Genomic DNA, 27,797 nt, shown 5'->3' on the forward strand with positions numbered 1-27,797 from the left:
CCTGTTGCTCTATGCTTATTGAAGCATTCCTGACCAGTAGCTGTTTTAGCTGTTAATCTGGGAAGTCTTTGTCTCTGTTGTTTCCCCTTCTGGCCTACCAAGGGCTTGTATGGCACTGTTCCATTTGAGCCAGGCTATATAGGATGTTTTATGTTCATTGGTAGGTGTGATAGTCTTTCAATGGAAGATCCTTCCTTTTTACAGTACAATGTGGGAAGTCTATAAATCACTGTAAAACTTTGTTATGCTTGTGTTTAGCAGGCAACTATATTGGTTTCTTCTGTAAACAGCAGTAAGTTGTAGGTGTCCCGTGTCGTTCCCCCCCCGCCCCGAGGTAGCTATAAATGGAGCAGGAAAATGGACAGGACTTCACAAGTTTGCATCTTTGTCTTTGCTATAACTGTGCTGCCCTTCCTTCCTACATTATATCTATGTGGGACTGAAATAGGCTGTGCCACTTCGTTTAATATTTTTAGCAAGAACCAGTATTTTTGTCTTTGTTCAATAGATTACTGAAGATCTATCAAATGTTGTCCATTAATGGTAAAAAAATATTATAAAGATAAGGTTGATATAAAATGGGATTTTACTATTTCCTTGCATCTTGAAAACCTTTATTTCAAACTTTTTGCATGATTTAGTTATTTTATGTGCTGATCAGTGTATTCCAAATTCCTTTGAAAAGCAAACATACATTTAAAAGATAGCATGGTAAATTACCTTTATATTTGCAAGTTTCATACAAAATGTTTAATCCCCATTTAGTGGATTTCAGTCTATTTGCAGCTGTATAGTTCTGTTGGGTAAGCAGTTTGAACTTAGCATTTAACTTTTTTTTTTGGTATTTGTAACCTGCATTATTCAGTAGCTAAACACAAAGGAATGTGAAATGACAAAATTTAGGGGTGAATGTTTCAAGAAAAAGTGGGAAGGGAACGGTGGTAAGATGTTTTTGTTCTGTTAGGAAAAGACTGCTTGAGGAGGTCATATAGCTGTAAGAAGAATGATCTTGAGATAGGGATTAATAGGGTTAAGAAAGCTGTTCCAAAATGCGACTGTGCAGCAGAGATGAAAGACATTCTGTGGTATAAGGAGATAGAGCAGGAAAGAGCATGATGAATGGTCCGGAAGAGTGGAGGAGATTAATTCATAGAGGCTGAAGGAGGCGAATCCATGGAGGATACTGAAGATGTGAGAGAGATGATATATGGCAATTTACTTTTGTCATTAATCTATGGATAATGTGTTTCTTGATTGAGGGAGACCCCTGAAACCATGCAATGGAGCATCTCACTGGGGGACAAATTTTAATACTCTTAGTTGGAAGAAGGACTTTACTCTCTGAGCTGCCCCACTGAAAAGAATAAGATGATTTCTGTAGCAAGGGAATCAGTCTGTCTGTAACTAATTTTTGCTTTGCTTTGTCAGGTTAGTTGAAATGGGAAACAAGTCCCAGATGCTTAAGTACTATGGGCTGAGATGTATGCCAGCATTTCAGGAAGTAAAAAGTTTTTTAAAGTTGTATTTGTCACTTATGTGCAAACTTCTAGCATCTCAATGGCAAATCTTGCCTAAAAATGTTAACAAGCAGTATTTCCAAAGATGCTACAGTTTTCTGAGCTTAGGGCTCTTTGAAAGTTTTGCTATTGCACTCTTGCACAAATATATGTAGCTAAAACAACCCACTGCTTATTCATGTGGTCAAGGCAGACTTCTTAGATGCCACTGCTATATTTGATTCAGAGACCCTAATATTACTTATCTACGTTAATTGCTTCAGTTAGCTGAAGACTGGGTCTGGTTTATGTAGACTTGAATTTAAATGTGCAAGTTGTCTCATGCCTCATGTCTCCCAGCAGAGTTTTACAGTTGAAGTTCAGCCTAGATTATGTAGAGACTGGAAAACATAATGACCAATGTGCTTGCGGTCCCCTCTTGATTACTAGAACAATGTGAACACTGTTTAAATATACGGCTGTGATTAAGTATAGAAATTAAAATCTTAGTTTAGTCATAGTAGCTACTTAAGCACACCACAATCTGTCACTGCAAATAGGAATAGCACCATGCGAGAAAAGGAGCAGAAAGGCAAGTGAATCCATATGCTTAAACACAAAGTTCAGGAGGTTATTTGGGCAAAAGAAATAGCTGTCAGAAGCTGGAAATCCAACACTAGTGAATCCTAGAGACAGAGGCACAGTCCAGAGTGGGCAGTGTGAGAAGGAAACTGAAGAGCCTGAAATGGAATTTGAAGAGCAAAGAGTCACAGACAAAAACAAACAACAAGAAATTCTTGTGGTATATTAAAGACAGAAAAGACTGTGAGAGATTGGGCAGGTCCCCTGGGCATGTTATTCTATACCCTTGAGCTGTCAACTGCAGGGCTTCATATAACTTTGTGTGAAGCATCTGATGCTAACTATTTTGTGCTATCAGACCTGGGACGGGATCAATCTCTAGTTTTTCCTGTATGGCAGTTCCTTCATGATGACTGCTTTCTGTCCCAAAATTCCATGCCATCCTGTCCCAGTTAACCACAAGATCCAAAAATAAATTCTGAATGTTCCCTGGATATTTCTGTGATATTTTAGCAGCTTTCAGCTAAATTAAATGTCCAATTTTGAGGACAAATGGGTATATGCTTTTGCATACCTCAAGGTGCCATTGTAATATCAGGCCTTTTGTCTCTAGGAAGATGCAGATGGATGTTTGTCTTGGCCAGTGTGACGGAGTGCTTGGCTATTGTGCTGTATCTAAATAGTGTAATCAGGATTGGCAAATTAATGCTCGGATACTGTAGAGGTTCAGTAGGTTCCTGAACCTGCTATAAGAACGAGCATTATCTAAAGTATATTAAACAACTCCAAATTTCATAAGGCTTGTAAATATTGATTTATTCTGTTCTGTTCAGAATCAGATTAAGGGCTCCTATGAAAGTTCTCCTTTGCCATGCTGAGCTCTCTGCTTCCACGTCATACGAATTCCCCAAGTAGCAAATCTTCTACACCTGGTCTTTGAAGAGAAGATTGAAAACCAGTCCTCAAGGTTGTAACCTCTATAAACTTGGAAACCCCTTCACCTGATGCCACTTTCATTTTAATGGCTTGTGTCTCTTGCTCCGTTAGGCTTTGCTAAATCACTATTTGGTGTATTCTCTCTGGCTGTGCCTCGCTAAATTACAGTGCAGGCTTTTCAGTATCAGTGAATTTCCATTTCAGGGATGCTTTGATAGTCTCTTGAATTGGGAAGCTCTTGGTTCTTACAGAGCTTCCCTCCATTAGGATGGGGAAGGTTTTCCAAGTGTTGCATATCTGTCTCTCTAAACACTTCTGTTTAAAAGCTGCATGAAGCAAGAGATCTGTTCTTAACCTGCCTGATGATGAAACCTGTGTTTCTGTTATGTGAGGGTTAAGAAATCAAAAAGGGAGGTGCTTAGAACAGATACCCCCTGCTCCAGGCAGCGCTCCCTTCTCTGGCCTCCTGCAGGAGTCGTGGCTGGGGCAGCATTGGGGAAAGGAAGGGTAGGAATGGAGCCTGATTAGGATTTTTAGAGTAATTTACTTTTCTGGCTTGAATAAATTTCCTTAGAATTCTCACTATTCCTTAGTTGCTTCAGTAACATCTACCCTCCTTTAATCTTTGTTCCAGGTGAGGCATGTCTGTAGGAATAATGTTATCCCAGAGACATCTAAGTTTTAACAGCTCTTTTAGTTGGTTGGCAGGATTAGACTATGGACACTGCTTCCACCTGTAACGCTGCCCAGAACCAGCAATAGGTGGTGGTTGTTAGATGAGATGTGTAGTAGGTCTTCCAGTAAAAAGGTATTGAAGAGAAATTTACAAGGCAATTTGCAAGTGGTTACAAATAATGTCTCTGCACTAACTGGTGAAATGGGGCAAATTTGAATGCAGTGATCATAATGTCCTAAAACTTAGATGCCATTCAAGCATTGAGTGAAGTAGCACGGGCAGGCCAGAGAATGCTGTTGCAGATGGTGAAATGGAGTAAGCAAAAAAAGAAGTGTTAGGGCATGATATTTCCACTGGAAAATTTTTGGTCAAGGCAGAGTATTGGTTCAAAGCTGCACCAGGGGAGGTTTAGACTGAACATTAGGAAGCATTTCTTTACTGAAAGGGTGGTCAAACACTGGGACAGGCTTCCTAGAGAGGTGGTCGATGCCCCATGCCTGCCAGTGTTTAAGAGGCATTTGGACAATGCCGTTAACATGCTTTAACTTTTGGGTCAGCCCTGAAGTCAGGCAGTTGGACTAGATGATTGTTGTAGGTACCTTCCAACTGAAATACTCTATTTGCAAGGAACTGGTTTATAACCTTTCGCAGAATAGATTAATCAAGTCAACATTTTTTTTTTTTCCCCCCATAGTCTTATGAAGAGAAGAGTGTCATTATACAGGATTGATCTGAAAGACAGGAAAAAACTCTTTCAACAACTCAGTAAGTTTGCAGACGACACCAAGTTGGGCAGGAGTGTTGATCTGCTCAAGGGTAGGAAGGCTCTGCAGAGGGACCTGGACAGGCTGCATCGATGGGCCGAGGCCCATCAAGGTATGAGATTCAACAAGGCCAAGTGCCGGGTCCTGCACTTCGGCCACAACAACCCCATGCAGCGCTACAGGCTTGGGGAAGAGTGGCTGGAAAGCTGCCCAGTGGAAAAGGACCTGGGGGTGCTGGTTGACAGCCGGCTGAACATGAGCCGGCAGTGTGCCCAGGTGGCCAAGAAGGCCAGTGGCATCCTGGCCTGTATCAGAAATAGTGTGGCCAGCAGGAGTAGGGAAGTGATCGTGCCCCTGTACTCGGCACTGGTGAGGCCGCACCTCGAATACTGTGTTCAGTTTTGGGCCCCTCACTACAAGAAGGACGTTGAGGTGCTGGAGCGTGTCCAGAGAAGGGCAACGAGGCTGGTGAAGGGTCTGGAGAACAAGTCTTAGGAGCGGCTGAGGGAACTGGGGTTGTTTAGCGTGGAGAAGAGGAGGCTCAGGGGAGACCTCATTGCTCTCTACAACCACCTGAGAGGAGGTTGTAGCGAGGTGGGTCTCTTCTCCCAAGTAACTAGTGATAGGACAAGAGGAAATGGCCTCAAGTTGCGCCAGGGGAGGTTTAGATTGGACATGAGGAAAAATGTCTTTACTGAAAGAGTAGTTAAACATTGGAACAGGCTGCCCAGGGAAGTGGTGGAGTCCCCATCCCTGGAGGTATTTAAAAGACGTGTAGATGTGGCGCTTAGGGACATGGTTTAGTGGGCATGGTGGTGTTGGGTCGACGGTTGGACTCGATGATCTTAGAGGTCTTTTCCAACCTTTATGATTCTATGAATTTGACATTTGTGGAACAAGAAGGCAAGAGATTTGTCAGAGGAATTGAAATGGCCTTATAGAATTCAAATGATTTTGCAAAGTTTAAGACCCTGTTTCACAAATCCACTTTCTTGGCAGAAAACTTGTGTGCACTGAAGTTCTGTGGGGATTTTGTGGATTAAGAATTGTATTGCATAAATAGGATAAACTTTGTGCATGCCAAAATGCTTTTTTGACCTGGATCTAAAATGCAGCAAATGTGTTTTTCTTCAGGGCCTGGAATTTCTTATGCTTTAGCTGTTACCCTCTTATTTTCAGTCTACCAGTAATTTCTTTATTTGGTTGGGTGGTTGTTTCTCTCTTGGTTTCTTTCACTGCTTCTGAAGGGATTGATCCCATTACAGGTTTATACAGGTAAAATTTCATGCCAAAGGGTCTTTGTTAAAATAAGCAATCAGTTCTGGGGCTTCAGAGAGTAGAACTTAAACAGTGGGAGGTGTCTATTAAAATGAATTTAAAGAACTAGAAAAAGAAGTGGAGAATTTACTTGATCATGAAAATGGCTGAATCTTGTAATTTCTCCTGAAACAAAACCAACAAAATTGCTGTCAGAATATTTCACAGTGGTGATTCCCCCCCTCCTTTTTTTAAAAAAAAAAAAAACCTTCGTGTTTACTTTTTTGGATTTGACTGGGCTAAAAATGTGATACCTAAATGAGTAGGGTACAAAAACTGATTTATTTTTATTGATTCCATATGACCTTGAAATGAAGATAAGCATTTAAGAAGATAAATTCTTCATAGACTTTGTCTTTTAGTCAAGCATCTGTTTACTTCCTGTATGTTAAGTGTTTTTAATACAATATGAATTATACAAAGTTAGGACAGAACTGAGTGATTAAAGTTGGCTGATTTTGTAGGATAGAAGAGAAAGTGACCACACTGTGGAGCTCTCTGTACTTACTGTTGAGAATTAAACTTTTTGTCTTATGAGAGAGTAAGAGTAACTGATGGACTTCAGTGTGTTAAAACAATGCACTGTTGAAAAGCCAAGACTGTGCTATAGTAAAGTGAATGGCTGCATATTTGAAATAGTTTCACTGTGCTCCTTTTACATCTAGGATGTGTATGAGCTAGAGTTCCTGTCAGAGCTTTGAAGTGAAATTTTGGACTTCATGCCTGAGTAATTTTCTGACTGAAGAAAGCAAGTTGGCAATAAGATATACTCCATGAGTGTATTTGGAAGTATGGAGACAGTTGCACAGGGGTAATAGATGGTGAAGTAAAATGCAATTTATATCTGCAACTTACAGCTGCAGAAGTCATCTGTCATAGACTGGTTCCTCTGCAGCAGGGATGCTTGTGTCTCAAATGCATTCCAGTTCTTTTCCAGTTTAAACAGCTCCCTAAACTTCTTTGCAAACTAGAGCACTTAGTAATATTAGACAGGTCATTCACGATGGGCATGTGATAGAAGCCAAATATTTTTTAGATGTGTCCAGTGTTTCCTGTAGTGTATATTGAGCTTTACATATCAACCTCTTTTAACCTGTCAACCTCTTAATTTATGAATATTTTCAGTTTTCTGATTCATTATACCATTGTTCTGCAGTGCTACTTGCATTCATGAGACTCCCTCTTTCCTAAAAGACACTGCTGGCTTAATCGGGGCTTGCTAAGGCTTATGATACCATTTATGTAGATCACAGTTTTGGTGCTTTAGTTCTGAATGCTTGTTTGGTAAAATCCATCTAAAGCTACCTGGAAAGGGAAGCTCTGAATTGTAATTAAAGACAGCATTATATTGCTGCAGTCAATCTCAGGTCACTAATTCATGTTGGAAGTCTGCTGTAGCATAATAGCTAATTTGCTTTCATTAACAGATTGATTTATCTGCAACTCTTATTTTTCATTAAGTTGTTGAGTAAAAGATCACAAAACTTTAAACAGAGCTATAAAAGCTACATATATATGAGAGGTTTTAACAATTGCATATTAAAACTTCAATATGACAGATATATGTGATGGATACTTTGACCCTCAATTCAAAGTATAATATTTCTATACTTGAGTTTCCATCACGAATGACCCATGTTTAAGCAAAACAAACTAAGTATACATTTTAATGTATCAAATACCTGTAAACAATACAAGTAATACAGCGATGACTTCAATAATACAACATGATAAAGTGGGAGAAGAAAACTATAATGCATTCCCACAAAAATCTGCCCTTTATCTCTGTTTGGACCTGCACTCAGTGAGATAATTGAGAACATCAGTGGTCCTCAGCAGGTAAAGCTTATGCTTAAATACCCTCATGAATCAGGGCCCAAATTGAAAATGAGTTTTGGGCATAAAAATTGATAGGACTGTTCCTTCTGTGGGAAGACACTGAAAGGAAGCAAAGAAGATCTGCAGGGGCTTTACGAAGCATTTTCCAAGAGTTCTGACATACTAGGGAAAAAGGGGGCCAGAAAAATGGACAAAATCAGTTGCATGCACCTTTCTCATATAGGAATAAACAGGTCTTGGAGAGAGGGGAAACCCTCTGAGTTCAGAGAATGGTCCTTTTAGTGCATGTAATGCATGTCTATCACATTTTGTAAATGAGGGCCCACGAGCAACTTACTGAGTTGGGGACTTAACATGGCATCTTGTCTCTTTGGTGAGCTATCTCAAGAAGCCCCTGTTAATGAAATGAACATAAACTTTTCGAGATACCCCATCAATCAAAATCACAAATAGACTTTTTGTAGCAGTCCTTGAAGGTCAGCAAGCCTAGAGGGGAAACAATTGCTCACTTTTAACAACCTTGCAAGTCCCCAGATATTCAAAGTTCAGGACTATTCATGGGAGCTTCTTAACTGATTGCATGAATCAGGCAGGTCCTTGAGTCAGCTCACTTAGATTCAAGCCATAAAGCTTTATACAGAGGAACTTGAAATGAACAAAGCAGGTCTATGAATCCTTCAGACATTTTTTTAGCCTATCCTTCTGTCTTACAAAATTCCTCTGCTGCTGCTACTCATGCGAAAAAAATGATGTACTGAATTGTGATCTGACCACCAAAAGACCTAGGGAATGAATAAGCAAGCACAGGGTTGCAACTGTGCTACTTCTTGAATTTAAGCAAATTCTGTGATCTTGTGAAACCCTACTCATCTCAGAAGGTGTCTGGATATGTGTGGCAACGTTGAAATATGGTGTCATGGTGACTTTGTTTTGACCAAGGACTGCACAATTTTCTGCACATAGGAAGTTTCATTGCTTTGGCCTTTGGTCTTCATTGGTGTGGCTGGGACTTGTAAAATCTCAGTAGTCAATGTGATTGCAAAAACTTACCTTCATGTATTTTTTTTTTTTTAAGGAAGGAATTTCAGGAGAAAAAATAGGTGTGTTGATTTATTAGTGCTAATGGACTTTGTGCTTTCCCTTAGGAATAACTGGAGCTACTTCCCCACAAACATCTGGTTAGCTATCAAATCACCAACATCTGTATTTCTGCCAGTGCTGACCCATATGTTGAACACATGCCAGTCACTTTACTTGAAGGAATTTGGAGGGTAAATTGAAGAGCAGCTCTTCATCATAAAGAAGAATGTGTTCTATTTTTATAGGATTATTTTAAGTATTGATCCACCTTTAATTTTTCCATCAAGGGAGATTTTGTAAACGTGAAATTTTAAAAAGCAACACCCAGAATATTTTCCTAAATTTATAGTGATTTGGATTCAGTGTCTCTTGAAATCAGTCATGGAAGTCTTTTCCACTATTTTTCTTCAGTAGTCTAGTGAAATTCTTTATTCTGACTGTAAAGAAAGTCATGAACAAGGTCAGTTTCTTCAAGCAAACATGTCCTTTCAATTACCTTATGGTGTTATGATATCAAATATGTTTGCAAAATAATCTACAAGAGGAGGCAGCCAAAAATTAGATGTTGCAGGAAAGGTTTTTGGTTTTTAAGCATCGCTTGCCTGCATCTTTTATCCAAGGCCAATACCTTTGCCTTTAATCTAGATGACTATATGCTTTTTGGTGTGCTACGGAAGAGCCCAATGGCTCTCACCCTGTGGATCATACACAAACCATTTAGTGGCCTGCAGCTGGTCTGTGGAACAATACCAAAGAGTGTTTGCAGCTGCAATTTGGGTGAGGATACTGCATGCTGGTATGTCACTAGTTTTGGTGGATAGGAGTTGTCCAAGGATCTGAAAAACACAAAAGCCACTGAATTAAACCATTTGCAGAAGGTTACTTGTATGAAAGACTGTCTGCACCAAGACTTCGCTATTGGACTTTTATGTTTTCCTTAGTTTATTGTGCAAAGGCTTCCCTATATAGGCTAGCCTGAGAAAGAAGGGTGGGTAAAGTTAGTAGGTTCACAGTACTGGGAAATGAAGTTGGTGTTACCCAATCCAGAATCAGAAGAAACAGCTGAAAGGTTTTGTGCCCCATGCTTTTGAACAAATTAGAAGTACACAGTGATTGTGAAGACTGCCATTCAGTGTCTGACTGCCCTGGTGAGTAATGATCCTTTTCCCTCTTGCAGCTGAGGGCTGGAAGCTCAGTGTGTGGGCACATGGAGCGCACTTCTTGAGCCAACTGGCAGTTCTGGGTTAGAGAGTCTTCATTGTTGAACACACAGGGTTGCATTATTGCTGTTCTTTACATAAAGACAGTTCTCTTTGTTTTAAAGTTGTTGATAAATACAGATTTAACCTAGATTTAAAAAAATAGGAAGATTTTTTAAGTTGTCTTTGTGACCTTAGCTCTTTAATGGAACTCAGACATAATTTCTTGTATTTCTCCGTTAGTACCTAAAAAAGAAGAAAAAAAACCCAACAACCATGAAAAACAAAGACACCCCCCCCCCCCCCCCCCAATTTAATCTTTGTTAAGCTAATCCTGTCTCTTGTAGCTATTTTTCTCTTAGATTTTTAGAAACAGGTCATAATGGACCACCTAACTAATTCAGCTGGAAATTATGAAATAGTTCATGACCTTCCGAAACAAATGTATTAGTTTTCCTACTGCCAGTTGAACTCCTTAATCAGAGGGTTGAGAAAATTCTCTCTAGAGACTCCTGTCTGGTTGCTTTTCTGTTAATGAAAAGATTCCCAGAAGAATGAAAAGACTTTTACATATTCCTGCTTTCTCTTGATTGACTCAGAAGAGAGATTTTTGGTGGTTCTTAACTAATGCAAGTCATGAAAACTATTTTGTACTTTCCTTTCTTGATAGTATTTAATACACCAGAGATATGCAAATAAAATATCTCAATTTCTTCTGTGTCCCAAAGTTACTGGCAACTTCAAAGTGTGTCTCTGCCAGGAAACATGAACATGCAGTGCAGCAACATACCAGAGACAAGTTTTAGAGTGTACTCAGTACTCTGGTTGCATCTGGATTCTAAAGATATGTTTTATATTTTATACTTCTCCATAGGTAACATCCCAGTGCTCAGTGCCTCATGGATCATCATCAGTGCCACTGTGTAAGTCAAGCAACAGAGAGAAGTCTGTAGTGTTTTTGGCAAGCCCCACTTGCTTGTTCTCCAAGCCCAATGGTGTCAAATGTGCAGTGTGTTTGAGCTCCAACAGACCACCAACATAAATGCCCTCTCTTTGTCTAACGATGGCATCTGTTTCTCTCTGGTATTAGTACCTGGCACTGTGCGTAGTTGGCACAGCTTTTACTTTCTCTATGGTTTTCATTTGCAGGAAGGCTGCAGAAGCAATTTTTGGCCATTTTTTTTCTAATATTTTTGGAATAGTCCCTCTCCTCAAGCAATATAAACCAGCAATATCTCTACATATCCATATTTTACTTATACATTAGCTGTGTCCCAACCTAATTGCATTTTGGACTTCCTGGTTTTCATATGGCAGTAATCCACAGTTACTATGACTTGCTTGCTCCTGAATACTTGTATGTATATGTCCTACACGTTTTCTCATTTAAATGTTGTCCTCAGCCTTACCTAGACATAGATTCCGGAGGGTTTTTTTACTCCGTATAGGCCCAGAGCATTCAGAGTGCTATGACAACTGACACACTGCCGTAGGTTCTCAAGCCAGCCCATACTGCAGTCGTGAATGTGCAGAGATTCTTCCACAAGTCTGTTTTAGTTCTGGAAACTACACTATATGCGCTAAGTAGTTCATTCCAAAAGTACTTGTGATAAAAGTAGTCTGGGAAATCCAAAGAAAAGTGATACCCTTTTATTCTGTCCAGCGGTCTGCGGGAAGAGATTACCTGGAGGCCTTAATCTTAGAGATTACAGTAAGGGTCTTATCTTCACTTATAAACTAGCCCCATGCTAGCATGCATAGTGCAGTGATTCGCAGCATTGAAAAACTGCTTACACACTTAGGAAAGTAATTGCTATGGAACCCCAGAAAGAATGAGGTAATTGTTTTGCACCATCTCCCAATGTTAGTAGCATTTTTGTGTGTCGGCGCTTAACATGTATAGTCACCAGGAATATTTACCTCCCTGGCTAGCCTCAGATGTAGGCATGCCCTAAAGGTACCTTGAGCTCCATCTTTCACTGTGTATTTTGGTAACAACCATGTGAGTTTTGAGAAGTGTACAGTTACAGTTTAATAACCAAACAGTTGTGTACTGAAAATTGGTAGAAAAAGTGTGCAAGACTTTGGCACTGGAGGTTCTGCTCTCATTTCAAAGGAATTAAAGCCATATGTACCAAGTATCTATTCTGAAGAAACCAAACTGAGGGCAATCCACTTTTTGGAGCTCAGTATAAATCCTGTCTAACACCATGCAAGTCTTGCATTGTTGGGCCAACACACCTTTTGGGGCTGACTATGTTTTTACAATGATACTCAAATACATCAAAAAACCCCCGCCCCACAGCAAGAACCTTACTTGAAAAGATACCGGGGGTTTATCTCATCCCATAAAGTGTCAATTCAGGGTTGATTTTTAAGAAAATATTGTTCAGGCTGGTGGTTTTTTTTTACTGGAAAGCTTTTTTATTTTCTAAGGAAAAATGATGACTTTTCAGTTCACTATACGTCTTTGCAACTGTGCACAGGGTTTTAGCCTGAAAAAATAAAAGCAGATGCTTTTTTATGTGGCAAGACCTTTGTTCATTAGAATAGTTAGATCAGACCTAATTTGAGCAATGTAGACTGTTTCTGTGGATCTATCTTGAAAGAAATGTTGATGGTTACAGAGTTGTCATTCAAAACTATTTTGCAAGTACTTTGTGATGTAATCCATCTTGGGAATTGTGTGCTACTTGTTGTAGCTGTGGCTTCCGGTCATCACTGTCTATGTTAGTGATTGATCAAATAAATCAGATAACATCATTTCTGCTCCCAGTCTGATGGCTGTTAAACCTCCTAAGAACTTCAAAGATAGTTATAGTTATGTGAAGAACCTAGCTACCTACAGATATATAACTGCTTGTGGTTTTTTTTTCCCTTGTAGATTGAGAGAACCATTTTTATAAATTAATTGTTCTTGGAAAGCAAATTAAAGGCATAGCTAATGTTGTTGAAGCACAGATGTAGTTCTTTCTTCAGTTATTTTGGCCCAACTCCTGTTAAAACTGTGAATTGATATTATTAAGTAATAGCTGACAGGTTTGAACTTGGCAGATATGAATTATATGAATCATCATTTTGAGTTCTGTTTTGATGGAAGGAGAATAATACTGATAGCCACGGCTTTGTAAAAAGTCCAGCCATAGTCCTCAGGGATTTCACTGCTCTTCTAGATCATCTTCCCATGGTGATGCTAGATGTCCATCAGCCTTCTACTGCACAAATATTCCCAAAGAACTACTTGGTTGGTTTATTTGTCAGCGGAAGCCCAGCGGTGTCATAAAAGGTTAATACCACATCTGGTCTCCAGCTTTCTGCTGGTCAGCTGATCTAGTTTTACTTGAGACTGCTAACTTTAAAAAGGAGTAAGTAATTGCACCCTATAATTACAGTGTATAAAATAAGGTACAACTGAACTGAAATGCAGTATACAGAAATAATAAACAGCTAAATTTAATTACCAGCTCATTCATTGTATTCACAAAAACTTTGAAGGTGAAATAAATAGTGAGCAGCTCAAAATCAAGTTAGCAAACTGCAACTGATTTTGTGAAGCATAGCAACTTAGTTATTTTCTATAAACGCTTCCATATAGTGTTCTCTTTAAAAGGGGCAGATATGGTTTGGTACAGCAGACTGCAGAGCTTTCTCTAGTCTGTCTTTGATAAATACTTTTGCAGCTGGTTGCAACTTTGTTATACGTTGTTGTTTTGTTAATGATAAAGCTAAGGCCGCTAAGCCTGAAAAATGTGTGTTGTGGTTACTACTTCCAGCAATTTGGATATATTCCCCAGCCGCAGTCTACCGAAATCATTATTTGATTTCATGGCAAAATGACCAGAGGAGAGCAAAATTTTGCCATTTATCACTGGACCCTTCTTGTTAATAACAACCCCTGTTGTTATTAAGGTATCTCCTAGGCTTGTGTGTCTACTGCCTTTTTTTCTCTTTGCATCACCAGCCTATGAAGCAGTGAGCCTATTATAAACTTGGTGATGTTACTTCTATTATTGATGCTTCCAGAATCAAATACTCACCAAAATAACCTAAAGTTAATGGTTTCAATGTTCATCAATCTCACCAAAATATGAGTTGCATATTTCCTCCCCTTCTTCCTGTACAAGATTGTATAGTAAAGAAGCTGTTTAAGTTTCAAAAAAAAGTAGAAGCAAAGGAAGAAATAAGTGTACTGTAGGACTGTTTGATTCAGAAAAGAGTGTGGGTTTGCTGGCTGGGGCAGCAGTCTGAGGGGGTGGTCGCTTCTGATGTGCTAAGGCTAAAAGAATAGGTTTGTGCATATGAAAACAAGACTAATTTTCATGCCAAGATAGAAGTTTTCAGATGGTACTTAATGGTGTTGGTTCCTATTCCTATTATTGGAAGTCAGTCTTCCAACAGACCATTTAGAAATTTGTCCTAAGTGTCTTAGCTTTGCCCACATTACCAAACTACAATAGTGGGTCTGCTGCTCTGAAACTCAAATTGCACCAGGCTTTCTCGTGTCCAGTGTTACATGTGTCAAACTGCTGTCCAAGCTCCCAGCACAGGAGATATTACTAAGGAAAGACCAGGTATTCTTATGCTCTGGAAGTCTCACTGCTAGAATTTTTTAAAGCCCTTGCAACTTTTCATAAGTTTTCTTAAGTTAAAAACAGTCTTAAATTACACTTGGACCTGAGCAGAGGGTTAAAGGATGATAGCAGTAGCTTGTAAATAATCCTACCCATTGATTTCTGGTTAATCGGGGCTGTCCATAGCTGTTAGGTACGGACAGAGAAGGAGGCACAGACTTCTTACTTTTCAGCTTGGGCAGAACTTTCTATCAACAGGTACATGACGGGATATTTATCTGATGTTATCAATGTAGACAAACTTATGGAGAGACTGTTAAGTAAAGACCTGGCCCTAAGCATAGTAATGGAAGGCTGGCTTCTTTTTACTGTCTGATCTATATTCTGAAGGACTGATTAGCTCTGAAGACATCATACCCTCTCCTTGCTGTCAAGGTGAGCAAATTCAAACTTCCCTTTCCAAAACTGACTTTGCTTTCTTGCTTTTGAATCTGTTTTGCCCTCTGCCTTGTTAAAAGCAGCTACAGGAGGTGAGTAGAAAGCAAGAGATGCTTCCACTTGGCCCAGATTCTGAGAGCTTTCAGGTTTTTCTCTGACCCAAAATGTTTTGGAGCAAGCTTGCAATGTTTCCTTCAAGTGTTGGTGTAGTGTCAACTATGATGTGGTGGACATCGTATTTCCATGAGATTGCTGATGTGTTTATTAACATGTTATTTCTCATCAGCTTAATCAAGAGTGACTGTGTTTATGTATAGGAAGACTGCCATTCTAAAAACAGTAAAACACATGAAAAAGTAGGATATTAATAAAGAGCTTTGGCCCTACGTTCAGCAGAATGATTCAGAATAAATAAGAAGGAAACTTGCAGTGCTTGACATTCTTTGCTACTAGCAAAATGTCACAAAATAGAAATGAAGCTGAAAGTTATAAGAAGTTGTTTTCAAAAGCAGCTTAATGAATGGATTTCAGGTTCTGTCTTTGCAAACATGACACAATTTGTTTTGCACTTACATTCTTTTTTTAAAGTAATCTTAAGATCTAAAAAAACCCCCACCTGTTCATCGTGTTTAATGATGCTTTTTGAGCACTCTGTTCTTATTCTTTTAAATATGTTTAGAGATCATTGCATATCCAAAAAAGCAGAATTCTGAATTTTATCATTTGTGTGTCATGTAGATGTGTATCTGGGTGTGATTTTCTACTGTGTACATTGTTCTCTATGCATCAAATTGCAAATAGTATGTACTTAAATTCTACTGCTGCAAAATATTAATATGTTGTCCTTTATTTTGGCAACCCATAAAGATGCAGAAGATTTAATGGACTTGAAAGCATTAAAAAGAAGCTATTGTTCAACAAACTGTAGCTTTCATTCATCCTGTAACTCTGTAATAAATGCAAGATGTTGAAGGGAAAGGAGCCAAATATTAGTGTGGTCCTAAGAGACCAAACAAATAATGGAACTACTTAAATTTGTCATTCTTCTTTCATGATTACACTCAAATCTAAAATGTACACAAATGTAATTTCTGTACAGATAGTTTCAGTGTTTGCTTCTACTTTTGGTTTATTGAGCATTGCTAAATCTTTTCAGTAATGTTTATAATATAATGGTTTCCTTTTTTTTTTAGAAGCTGGTGGATTTTTTAAATTTAAATTCAGCATGCATTCAATTATTGCGGAGTGTAAGGAATTATTAATGTAGTGGAGAGCCACTGCATTAGCAGGGTGGTTCTTACCTTGTCAGTTCTGTGGGCAAGGTGCCAGCTTTGAGTCACACACACAAGCATAATGGCAATGACAGTAACTTTCCTTTCACATATGCATGTCGTGGTTCGCACTCAGTTTTATGACTTTGGTTTTTGAAGACATGGGGGTTCAAACAGTAGGCCCAGTCTATCTGAGCCTCAGCTACCACCTGACAGAAATGGTCCTCTGTGCACAGAGGTGTCTGGTGCTTAGGTTGACTTTATGTTGGGAAAATGGTTCCCATGCTAACATGCCTGTGTTGGACCTGCGGAAATAAAAGAACGTGGATTTGGACTGATTCATAATCCAGCGAGTTGGAAGTTGCTTAGTCCTCTCCTAATGCTCCCCATCTGAACCCTATGGTTGCTTACAGAATAAGGATCTCAATAGCTTGTAAAGGTCTGGTGTAAGAGAGGGAAGCAAATGAACTTTCTCTATGTATGGCTATCATATGTCAATCCAGATTGTCTTGGAAAACTCCTATCTGTGTGTATTCCCTGAGGCCACATCTGCTGATCTTCATGCACTGTAAGAAATACGGGGTTTATGAGATGAAGTCAATCCTGAATGCAAGCTCTTGTACTACCATGTGTGCGCAGACTCGCTATGCACTGCAGTGGATCATTTTGTTGAGGTCTTTCCTTGAGGCTATGTTGCCATGTGTCTGGGAGCCTGAAAAAATAAACAATTCCTCAGAACACACCCAGAAAGATTTTTGTGGCAGAAGGAATGGCAACTTGACGTGTGGTAGTTTTGCATCTTTGGTTCTTGTCCTAAGGATAAGGCTGCATGAGAAGGGGTGGTGGCCTGGACACAAACTTGGAGAGCTGTTGCACCTGACTGCACTAAAATAGAGATATGGCAATTTAAAAACACAGGAAGCTATTCCTGCTGAAATGAGTTAGCATAAGTCATTGAATGCAGTGCTTACATAACATGAGGAACTAGTCAAAGCTGTAGTTACAATATCAGATATTTTTCCTTTGCCTGTACTGCTACTTAAAATCTCCCTGTTCTTTCCCCAAATAGACCTCCAGGTGGTGAAAAAATAGAGGAAATCTTTGGAAAATGCTGGCACACCAGTGTTGGGCAGGCTGATACATGCCTCCTTAAATCTCTTTCTCCCTGTAGCACTATCCTTTAGCAGATTTCTTTAGCAGAAACACTTAAATTCTGCAGCTGCTTCTGACATACAATGGGCTTAAATCAGGATTAAATCCCACTAAAGAAGTCAGCGGTGTCACACTGGTGCAAAACCTGGTGTGAGATAAGTCAGGAATCCTTTGTGATTTTTTTTTATTGCATTAGGTATATGAAATGTAGCTGCTGGCTGGTTTAAGAGAAGTAAAACATCCTCTGTGTCAGGATGGATGTATTTTTGTCAGAAGGAAGCTCTCACTCAAAACCAAGCTGTGTCATGCTCGTGATGAATAAGCATGGATGCTATAAGTGCAAAGCAATGTTTTTCCATCTGTGTGTGTTAGACTGAGCATAATACAATTTTTAGTGTATGTGAATGCTAGGAACCAGGCTAGAAGCCCAGCGTGCAACCTGGTTAGCTGCTTGGCCTGGCAGGCTCTGCGCTGCTGATGGAGCAGCAAAACCAGCGTGGCATCTTGTCATAACTGGGCTTGTCTCCAGAAGCTAATTTTCAAACACCAGCAGCTCAGATGTGAAGTTTCCAGAGGTGAGCTGTATTTGATCAGCTGTGTTTGACTGTCACAAGACACATCGGTGGTGGTGGTGTCAAGTGTTTTGTGAGCGTGTGATAAACAGTTTGAACAAAATTCTCCCCATGGAAGTTGGTGTTGCCTGACTTACATTACGTAGTTACTGATGTGTTAGTTCAAAATCCAGAGCTGGCTGTTGTTTCACTTTACCTGTAGTCTTAAATCAAAAAGGGGCTTTTGAGGAACATGAGAACAAACCTTGTTCTCCACCTTCCTATTTATTTCAATACTAAAGGAATACAGAAAATATGTAATGTTTCCATCAAATTCTGGATGATTTGGTTATGTCTTATTTCTGTTCAGAATCAATATATTTGCAGTTTATAGTACATTGTATGCTGCTGGTGGGGGGGTGGAAGCCAAAGGCTTTTCTTGTGAAAGATGATCAAATGTTTCTCCTGGTGTGTCCTTAGGCTTAGAATTCAGCTTTTTGCAAGTTCAAAAATGTCTCAAGTTTGCTGTATTTGACTGCACAGATGAGCACCCAGTTTTTCAGATAGTGGTAAACCTTCCTTGGGATTTAGAAACTCCATGCAAGGTCTATTAAAAGCATATAATTAATCAGTTTTAAAACAAGATGCTAAGGTTGCCTGCTCTGTACAACTAGAATGCAAGCTGTCCATTGTTACAAAATTGTTCGACTGCATGAAGCCCCATTATTTCTCATTAAAGGTCTAAACATCCAGCTGATCCAGTAATTTGATTGTCTCAAACACTTCTTAATGCCTTAACAATGAAAAGAGACCTATATATTTCCTTCTCAAACAGCATTGCTAGAGTGCCTGCAAGCATGAGTCATTTTTTGTCTGACCAGTGGTGATAAGGAAGCAAATGATACCTCATGGGTGTTCGCAGCACATCTACAATCAGCAGAAGTATTTTTTTGTACCATATTTTTGACGTTAGGGCTCTTTTTGCAGGAGGAATGAAGCTATATATACCATCACAATTTTTCTCCTATACAATGAAAAATAAATGACACTTAAATATTTTGATTTCATACTTGTCTCAGAATAATGCAGAATTTTCACAGTTAAGAGGTTTGAAAATAAAATGCTATGTGGTTTCTAGTCTACAACCTAGTATCCCAGGAAGCTGCTGAAATCTGTTTTCTTGGGATGTACATTGTTATTGACTGTTTTGCTCTCATCTTTCACTGGGGCAGTTATTTCTCAGGACAGTAAGGATACTTGCACATTTATAAATGCATTTCATTTAGTCTTCAGATAAGGAGGATGATGGCTGCAGTTCAGCCTTTATGGGTGTGGAAGGTAAAGCAACAGCGTAATACTATTGGCATTGTAGGAGTCAGTTTCTGCTCCCATAACCTAACAATGAGTTGAATATTTATGAGAGAGAGAGAGTGTGCCTGAAGGAGGAAACTTAAAACACTGTTTTATTCATGTTTTGAATATTTCCATTGCCTTTTTAGTATGATAAACAAAAATGGTGTTTAGGTTTCCTCTAGAAATAACAATAAACACATAGGGGTGATGTGGCAAACAAAAAACTTCTAATAGTGCAGTAGCACACAGCTAACTGCACTACAGTTTAGGTTGTGTCAATATTTCCATTATAAATCCAATTTTCAGAATTTTTTTCAGCTGTAAAAGTCTGCTTCAGTCTGAAACTTGGCAAGGTGTTTCTCTGCCTGAGAATGAACTTTCTTCTTTTTCAACTGAAGTGTATCTGAATTCTTCATTTCCAGGATTTTATAAGCACTTCCAGAGTATTAGTTGCTGTAATACCAGTGGGAGTGCTGAAGTGATTCTCTGGCAGAAGGATACAGTGCACGCGTGTGTGTGTGTGTGTAAAATACTGATGATTTAATGTACAATGAGATATGTTGTATTATCTGTCTAGTTAAATCACCCTTTGTGGTAAAGGGATTGTAACGCTTATCATAACAAGCAAGTTAGTTGCCCAGGGAGATGTAATAGAGGAAGGCACCGAGCAGGCTTTTCTACAAAACTTTGCAGTGTATGGTAATCTTGACTTACAGTATTGTATCCGCTTCTTTGCTGAGCTGATCTTTGAGCGACTTCAGTTTGTGTTACATTGCAGTGAATCGCATGGTGATGTTCAGATGAATGTAGAGTAGGATTAGACCGAAAACCCATTATCTGGGCAGTCCTCAGGAGGTATAAAGTGATAGGTCTCCTGCCTTGACTGGAACTACTTGCCATCCAGAGGAGTGCACGAATGATTTATGTCAGAGGCTTTTTGTTGTAGAGCTTCCAAACAAAGCAGTGGGAATGGTGTGGATTAGTGTTTTCTGTGTCATTAAAATTAATCTTGAGAACTGATCCCTTCCTTGCCCCGTCTCTGAATTCTAGCACCCCAGTCAGTGTTTTAAGTGTATAATATTTGCCTTCTGCAATGTGAAATGTGTTAACCATGGCAATCCTTAATATTTTTTTTTTTTAGGCCACTTGAAAATGGTATAGTTAAAGGAGATACTGTTTTCCTGACTTTATAATTTCGTTTTGGTTCATAGCGGGCTTGATGTCAAGTCCTGCCCAACCACTGGCTGGTGTCCAGACCTACCTGATGTTAACAGGGAGAGAATTTATTCACACAGCATCTTTCCTTCCTCCTTGAGTTGTACTTTGCAAGAAGTGCCTCTCAGCCACCCACTCACAGCACTGTGAAACAAAAGCTTCAACTTCTGTTTGTATTCAGTTATCTCACAAGCTTTCATTGAGCTGCTGTCCAGCAGCTTATTGAAAGCTGCTATTTGTGTGTCAGCTTTGTCTAGTCCTTCCTTCTAGCATGTATTTACTCTGCATGTCAGCTCTCCAAATCGTACAAGTATGTGTTTTAGAAATCTAGACTGATTGTAGGAGGACATGAATGCCTTACGCTTTTTCCGTTCTTGATGCAGGATTTCATAGCAATAGATCACCTGGGATGAAAAGCTAATACAACTTTAAGCTGTTATTATGTTATCAAGATACTGCTTTCATAAACTATTAAGTTATTAAAACATTTCAAACTGTTACAGTTGAAAAGTACAGCTAATGAATGAGGATCAGCATTTCTGTGCACTGATGAGATGTTATTCTCTGACTTTAATATCAATATGCAGTGAAGTCTTATAGCTTTACAAGAATTTTGAATATGAATTTTCACCCTTTCATTAAATGTGGATATGTTATCATTATTTATTTGGTCCAGTGCACCAGTGATAGCGTGATTGGTGTATTACAGACAGCTCCTGTTACCAGTTACTCCTCTGTCTCACAGTTCCAGAACTTGCATCACATAAATAATTTTGCCTATTTAAGTATTCTTCTCTGGAGTTCTATAGGAACACTGAAAATATTGCAGTCCTCCCTGTGTACTGGAAACTGATGTCACTTGTATGTAGAGGGGTGTTTTGGAAATGTATCTAGTTGAACTGCCCAAATGCAGTGTCAGTTCCAAAAGCCATCTTAGACCCTGCCTGTGCTTGGTGGGAGTCCTTCATTGACCTCTAGAGTTTGGGTCAGGGTCTAGCTACTGAGAGCACATTCATCTTTTTTTAAGAAAATATTTGTGTATTGCGTGTTGCCTTTATTATGCACATGTAATATTTAGGTGTCTTTTAAATCATATTACTGGTGAAAGTTGTATTAATGATTAGTGTATTCATATTGCAGATTTCATGTAACTATTGATGTTCCTGTTCAGGACAATATTAGTCCTGTGACTAAGATGTCAGGTGCTTGCTATTAACCTCTAGTTCTTTCTCTCCCCTGCCCCTTTTTTAGAGGCCTTTGAGTCTTTGCTTCGCTTTGCTGAAAACCGCACAAGTTCCCTGTTTGAGACAGCTTACAGACCTATGGCAAAAGAAGCAGCAGAGCCTGTTAAAGAACTTTTTACAGACATCTCTCTCTACATTCTGGGTGCAGAGACTACAGTGGAAAGTGCAGTATTACGGTTCTTTGACAGTCTCTTTCCTCTGGTGTACAGTCGGCTAATAAACCCAGGAATTACAGATTTATCAGAGGACTATACGGAGTGTCTACGGCTTACAAGGCAAGACATAAATCCTTTTGGACGCTATTCTAAAAACATGGTTACAGAGCTGTCAAAATCTCTTTGGGCAAGTAGGATGCTTAGCCAGGCCCTCAGTCTGGGCATTGAAGTGATAAATACTACTGAACATGCAGCTCTCACCAAGGAATGTAGCAAAGCTCTAGTGAAGATGCAGTACTGCCCGCATTGCCAGGGCCTGACGCTAATCAGACCCTGTGTCGGATATTGTCTAAATGTAATGAGGGGCTGTTTGGCCAGTGTGTCAGAACTGGATGCACAATGGAGGGAGTATATCTCCACGCTGGAATATCTGACTAATGAAATGGCTGCCTCACATGATCTGGAAATTGCGCTGACGGGAATCCGGAACTCCATCAATGAAGCCATCCTGCATGCACAGTTGAATGGACCACAGCTCTCCACTACAGTAAGTGTTCCCTAATTATTCGCTACTCTCATTTATCACTTTCATTATTTGATGAATAAACATTTAAACAAGTTGGTGTTGTCTTTGCATCAGTTCTTAGTTTTCAACTAGATCTTTGTTTAATAGTCCGTGAAAACATAACGGATAATTATGATGGGGTTCAGTAGAGTCTGCTTTGAAATGAAAGGGTTGGGGGCGAATTTTGTTCCTTAAGAAGCAACCCTGTAAAGCAGATAGCTCTGGCTTGTCTGAAGAATTTTCTAAACAAAAAATTGGGGTATATTATACTTGATATCAACAATGTATTTTTATACTCTAAAACATCTGTTTCTGTAACTCTAGGAGCAGTGTTCCCGTGGCGTGTGAGTATTTGTAGTGTGTGTGGACATTGCACAGGAATCAGTAAAAAGGGTTAAAAGAGTGGGTTTCTAAATAAAGGCAAAGACGTTAACTGTTTCATAATTTTACAGTCCCTTTACTTTTGTGTTGACTGAGACATCAGGAAGGTAGTACGGGTCTATGAGTACACCCGTCATACAAAAGTTGGAAAAAGAATATGAAAAAAATCAAACTTATTTGACAGTGTTTACGTAAGTAAAGGATAAAAATACACTTAAAGTGGATCCATTTTTGTATGTGGTAGGTTACGGAGGAAAGAACTATGATGGTAGAACTGTCTCAAATAATAGCAAAATATGACTGGCAGGTGTTCTCTCAAGGTGTTGAAGATTAGACCAGAAATTATTGAAATGACTAATGATTCAGCTGACTACATCTGTATGAAGTTGAACACGACTGTCAACGGAAAAAAATGTAGCAGTGTGGCCTTAAGCAGGGTAAAGACTAATCTAAAAAATGCAGATAGATCTGCCTGTCTTGAAAGTAAAGGAATTCTTGCAGAGAACAAATGAAAAGGAAACGCACGGATCTAAAAATTGAATTCCTGTGCTGAACTCTGGTCACCACATTACATAAGATAAAAAAATACTTCAAAGTCTACAGAAAGAAGCTATGGCAGAGGGTATTCTAAACTAAAAGTATTTTACTAGGAGAAAAATGCCTGTATGTTTGTAGCCTTTCATGATACCTAATATCACAGCTCCCTTCAATTTAGGACACCTGACAGAGCCAGAGACTTACAGCCAGTATAATATGTAGATTATAAAAAAAACCCCAACCAATTCTAGAAATCTGATGAAATTTTCACCTGATAATTGTAGTTATCTCAGTTCACCTTGCCTCAGGTTGTTCTTTACTTTTCATCAATGACACTTGTGTCTGCTAGTTTATCTGACATCCAAGGCTAAACATGAAAAAGTAAGAAAAGATTTGTCCAGGTTCTTGGATAATGCACATTACGCATTGGAGCCTACATGCATTGCAGAACAGTAGGTCTTATTGTGCTAATGTCTAGTTAGTAGCGTCACAATGTATCCCATAAAGCAGTGTTAAACCTACAACAAACACATAATGAACAATCTCCTTGCATCTGCTCTAATTTTCACTCAGATGTTATTTTTATGTGAGTCTAGAAGGGAAATGAAAATTAAAGTACACTATTATATATATTAGTTTTATCTGACTATAGATAGGTACCTCTTAAATCATCACATGGCTTCATTACTGATTACACAGAATTAATTAGGAATAAAGTTAAGCTTTCTGACTACTAGCAGCAAAAATGATCTGACAGATATTTCCTGCAATATATGCAGCATGTTACAAAATGCTAAAACATAATTCTGCATTGCATTTGTCAGCCTCATAATTAATACACACTTGCTTAGCTTACCGGTGGGGTAAAATTCATAATCCAGGTGAATATCAGATAATTACAGATAAAGTCAACGAGTGTATTGCTTTTAGCTGATGTGGAAGTAGAATTCTCTCTGAAGTGTCTTTCAGGCGGAGGATTTTCTTTAATGGTTATTCAAGTCATTTTATTCAGGTCTTTCTCGGTTCCCTAGCAGTAACTTTAAACATTTTCCTTCTTCCATTCAGAATGAATTCAGAAAGCACTGTTGTGTTTGAAACTACGTTAATTCTTTTTCCCCCAAAGTTCTCTTTGTTTTTGCTCACTAGCAAAATCTCTGTGCACAGAAAAAGATTGTGTGTTGTTTTAGGGACTGCTCTGTAGGATAGCAAAGGATGTTTTCTGTTTGAGAATAAAAACTATATGCCAGTGTGTGTTCTCCTCAGTCTTCTAGCTTTTTCAGTTGTCAGCAGGGTAAGATTGTATTTTGAAGACAGAGCATGTTCCACTATTGGAGCAAGCATTTAGTCTGATACTGATTTAAAACTTTACTGATTAGTTACAGAGGAGATAACTATTATTTAGAAAATTGAGCCTAATACAGCTATGGAGCTGTATTTTCTTCCCTGAAGAAATGGAAAGGAGTTCAATCTACAGCTTCAGGATTTCTGGCTTCTCAGAACCCAGGACCTGATTCTAAATTACACTAGGGCCCTTTTGGGCCTCATTGACGGGTTTTGTATCCAGTGTATTTACTATTTGTTTTACCTATGGGAAAATTTTTAGAAGATACCTTCTCTTTTCCCTTCATAAAAATGTAGAGACCTTTTTCTGTTCATGCAGTATGGTCTTCAGGTTCTGCAGAAGTGGAAATGTTTAACTTCTGTACAGTTTCCATTATAAATGCTGTAATTGGTTTCATTCAATTATAAATAATCTATGGAAAGCTCATTCAGGAAAGCAGAGTACTCCTTGTAGTTTTCATTTATCCCGAGGCAGCCTTAATTAATGCACCTGCCCTTTTAGGAAACGTTTTACATTTTCTAATAGACAATATGGCTAAAAATTAGAGTTCTTTTTTAGCTTGCTGCCTGCCTGGATGATAATGAATAATGGAAAGTTAGATTGTTTTCTTTAAAACAGGGGGAAGGGGTGAAATAAACCAATAAAGCACTTAGGGTACTTTGCTCAAATGAGGTGCAGTCATTTACTATTAAATTTTTTTTAAAAAAATCCTATTTGTATGAAGAGTGCATAACTTCAGGAGTCTGGCCTCTGCTGATCTTGTCCATTATAGCCAAGAGAATTGCCTGATTTGCTGGGGTAGCATGTGTGAAAGGTCACCTTTAAGATATTAGTAATCTCTCTTCAGATTCCTCCGGAATGTGCCATGCCATTTGTTCAATGATACTGGCTTGCATCCAGCTTACTTAACCTAATGCGGGCCAGCCACGGTCTGCAGCATCAGCAATCATAATCATTACTTTCTGGTTTGTCTGCTGGAATCTAATTGTCTTTCGTATTGGTAGGAGCCCTGGCTGCTTCTTGGTGCCAGCTACAGAGACCAAGTTTGTTCACCCATCCTTATCATTTTTAAGACTTTTTATCTTTGTTTTTTCTTTTTGTGTCTGTGTTTAAAAGCTGGTCTAATTTTTCAAGTATTCAGTCTACCGTATTGCTGTATTCTAAACTCTGTATTAGTGCATCATTCCTGATTATTTTATTTTTATTTTTTATTCAAAGTGGAAGTAAAATACCCTCAACTAAAATGCAAGGAGGGGGAGAGGGAGTTTTAAAATGCGTGCTGGCCACTGGCACTTCGGGGAAGTGTATCACCAGGTAGTGTAACAAACACTGTCTGTGCCAGTACTCCCTGGAGTCAGGTCCCAGTAAGGTGGTGGTCCAGTTGCTTGCACAGGTCTAGTGAGGGCTTGCTTGCAGCCCGCCTCCAGTGGACCAAGGGTCTTGAATGGGGACAGGTATTGGAAAAAGAATAACATATGAGGTAGGGAAGATTTCTGTTGGATCAGAAATGGTTAGAATCTGTCCAGCCCCACTAACTACAAATCTGCACCTCCATGGGTATGGAACATATCCCAGTGCTGCAGTTTTGCCCTTCACTGGAGCTTGTTCATCTTGCTTGCAGAGTAGCACTGCTTTTCCCTGCTCTGGATGTGAAAGGCGCCAATGATCTGTGGGATGGGTTTCCTGCTGGACAGGTGGGAGCCTAAGAGTGCTCAGGTACAGATTTCCTGTTAGCTTTGGCAATTCATGGTTGCACAGAGGTTCGCCTCTTCTCTGTCTGTGGGATAGAATATACCACTTCCCTGTGTGCCGTGGTTTAACCTCAGCTGGCAACTGAGCACCACACAGCCACTCGCTCACTCTCCCCGCCCCCGGCAGGATCAGGGAGAGAATCAGAAGAGTAAAAGTGAGAAAACTCATGGGTTGAGATAAGAACAGTTTAATAATTGAAATATAATAATAATAATAATAATAATAGAATATACAAAGCAAGTGACACACAATGTAATTGCTCACCACCCGCTGACCGATGCCCAGCCAGTCCCCAAGCAGCGGCCCCCCCGGCCAGCTTTCCCCAGTTTATATATTGGGCATGACGTCACATGGTATGGAATATCCCTTTGGCCAGTTTGGGTCAGCTGTCCTGGCTGGGCCCCCTCCCAGCTTCTTGTGCACCTCCAGCCTTCCCAGTCGGTAGAGCATGGGAAGCTGAAAAGTCCTTGACCAGTGTGAGCACTGCTTAGCAACAACTAAAACATCGGTGTGTTATCAACATTATTCTCATCCTAAATCCAAAACACAGCACTGTACCAGCTACTAGGAAGAAAATGAACTCTACCGCAGCCGAAACGAGGACACTGTGTCAGAGGAATGTTCTGAGGTCTAATAGCAAAAGGATGATTCTTTCATTTACTAGATTATCTAAGTGTATAAGATGCATTTGCCCACATTGGTAAGCTCTGTGATCCTGAGTCCCCTCTGGGCTTCTGGCAATGGTGATTTGTTATTTGTTCTGCAAATGTGTGCAGTGCTGTGTACAGGGACTGCCTGTATCAGTTGCAGTCCTTGGGTCACACTTCAGCAGCAAGCTGTGTGTGGGGCTGCCAACCCCGATATTTGGTGCTTTTCTCTATGCCTTAACTCAAAGGGCAGTGAGGCCACATGGAAATACCTCTTTAGAATAGAAAAATTCTGTACTGCTAATGTTGCTGTGTATTAGGGCTCCATTCGTCAAGGGCAAGGCAGAGGCAAGATTTTCAAAGAAGAAACATTTTATGGTCTGACTTCTACTTCAGCTCAACAGAATTTGAACATAATTACGTGTTCTTCTTTTAAACACTTTTCCCAGGTATTGCTACAACTTCTACTCTGCATGTGGCTTCTTGTGAAACCTGCCTGCCTGCCCACGTGGTGGAAAATGCAAAGTGATGTGTGTTAGCAGAAATATTTGGAATGTGAGAAGGCATGTATTCCTCTGTGTTGTTTTTGCTGCGTGAAGTTCATAAGCATAAAGGACTTATCTTCATACTAATGTTATGATGGCTGAAAATGTATTAAATGAAGAGAATGTAAAAAGCCACAGACCTAATATTTTTAGAATGGCCAACTGTTAGCAGGACAAAAGTCCAAGATA

At 39.4% G+C, this 27,797-nt stretch overlaps 1 protein-coding gene across 1 annotated transcript in view; it reads left to right on the forward strand.

Annotated features, from left to right (window-relative positions):
* The window catches only part of LOC143162005 (glypican-5-like), a 402,288-nt gene that overhangs the window by 69,861 nt on the left and 304,630 nt on the right, over positions 1-27,797 (forward strand). The window contains exon 3 of the mRNA XM_076341599.1: positions 21,692-22,386. Coding sequence (XP_076197714.1) covers positions 21,692-22,386 — 695 coding nt within the window. The remainder of the gene's footprint in view (positions 1-21,691; positions 22,387-27,797) is intronic.

This window comes from Aptenodytes patagonicus, chromosome 6 (genome assembly GCF_965638725.1).
Source record: "Aptenodytes patagonicus chromosome 6, bAptPat1.pri.cur, whole genome shotgun sequence".
Classification (NCBI taxonomy): Eukaryota; Metazoa; Chordata; class Aves; order Sphenisciformes; family Spheniscidae; genus Aptenodytes; species Aptenodytes patagonicus.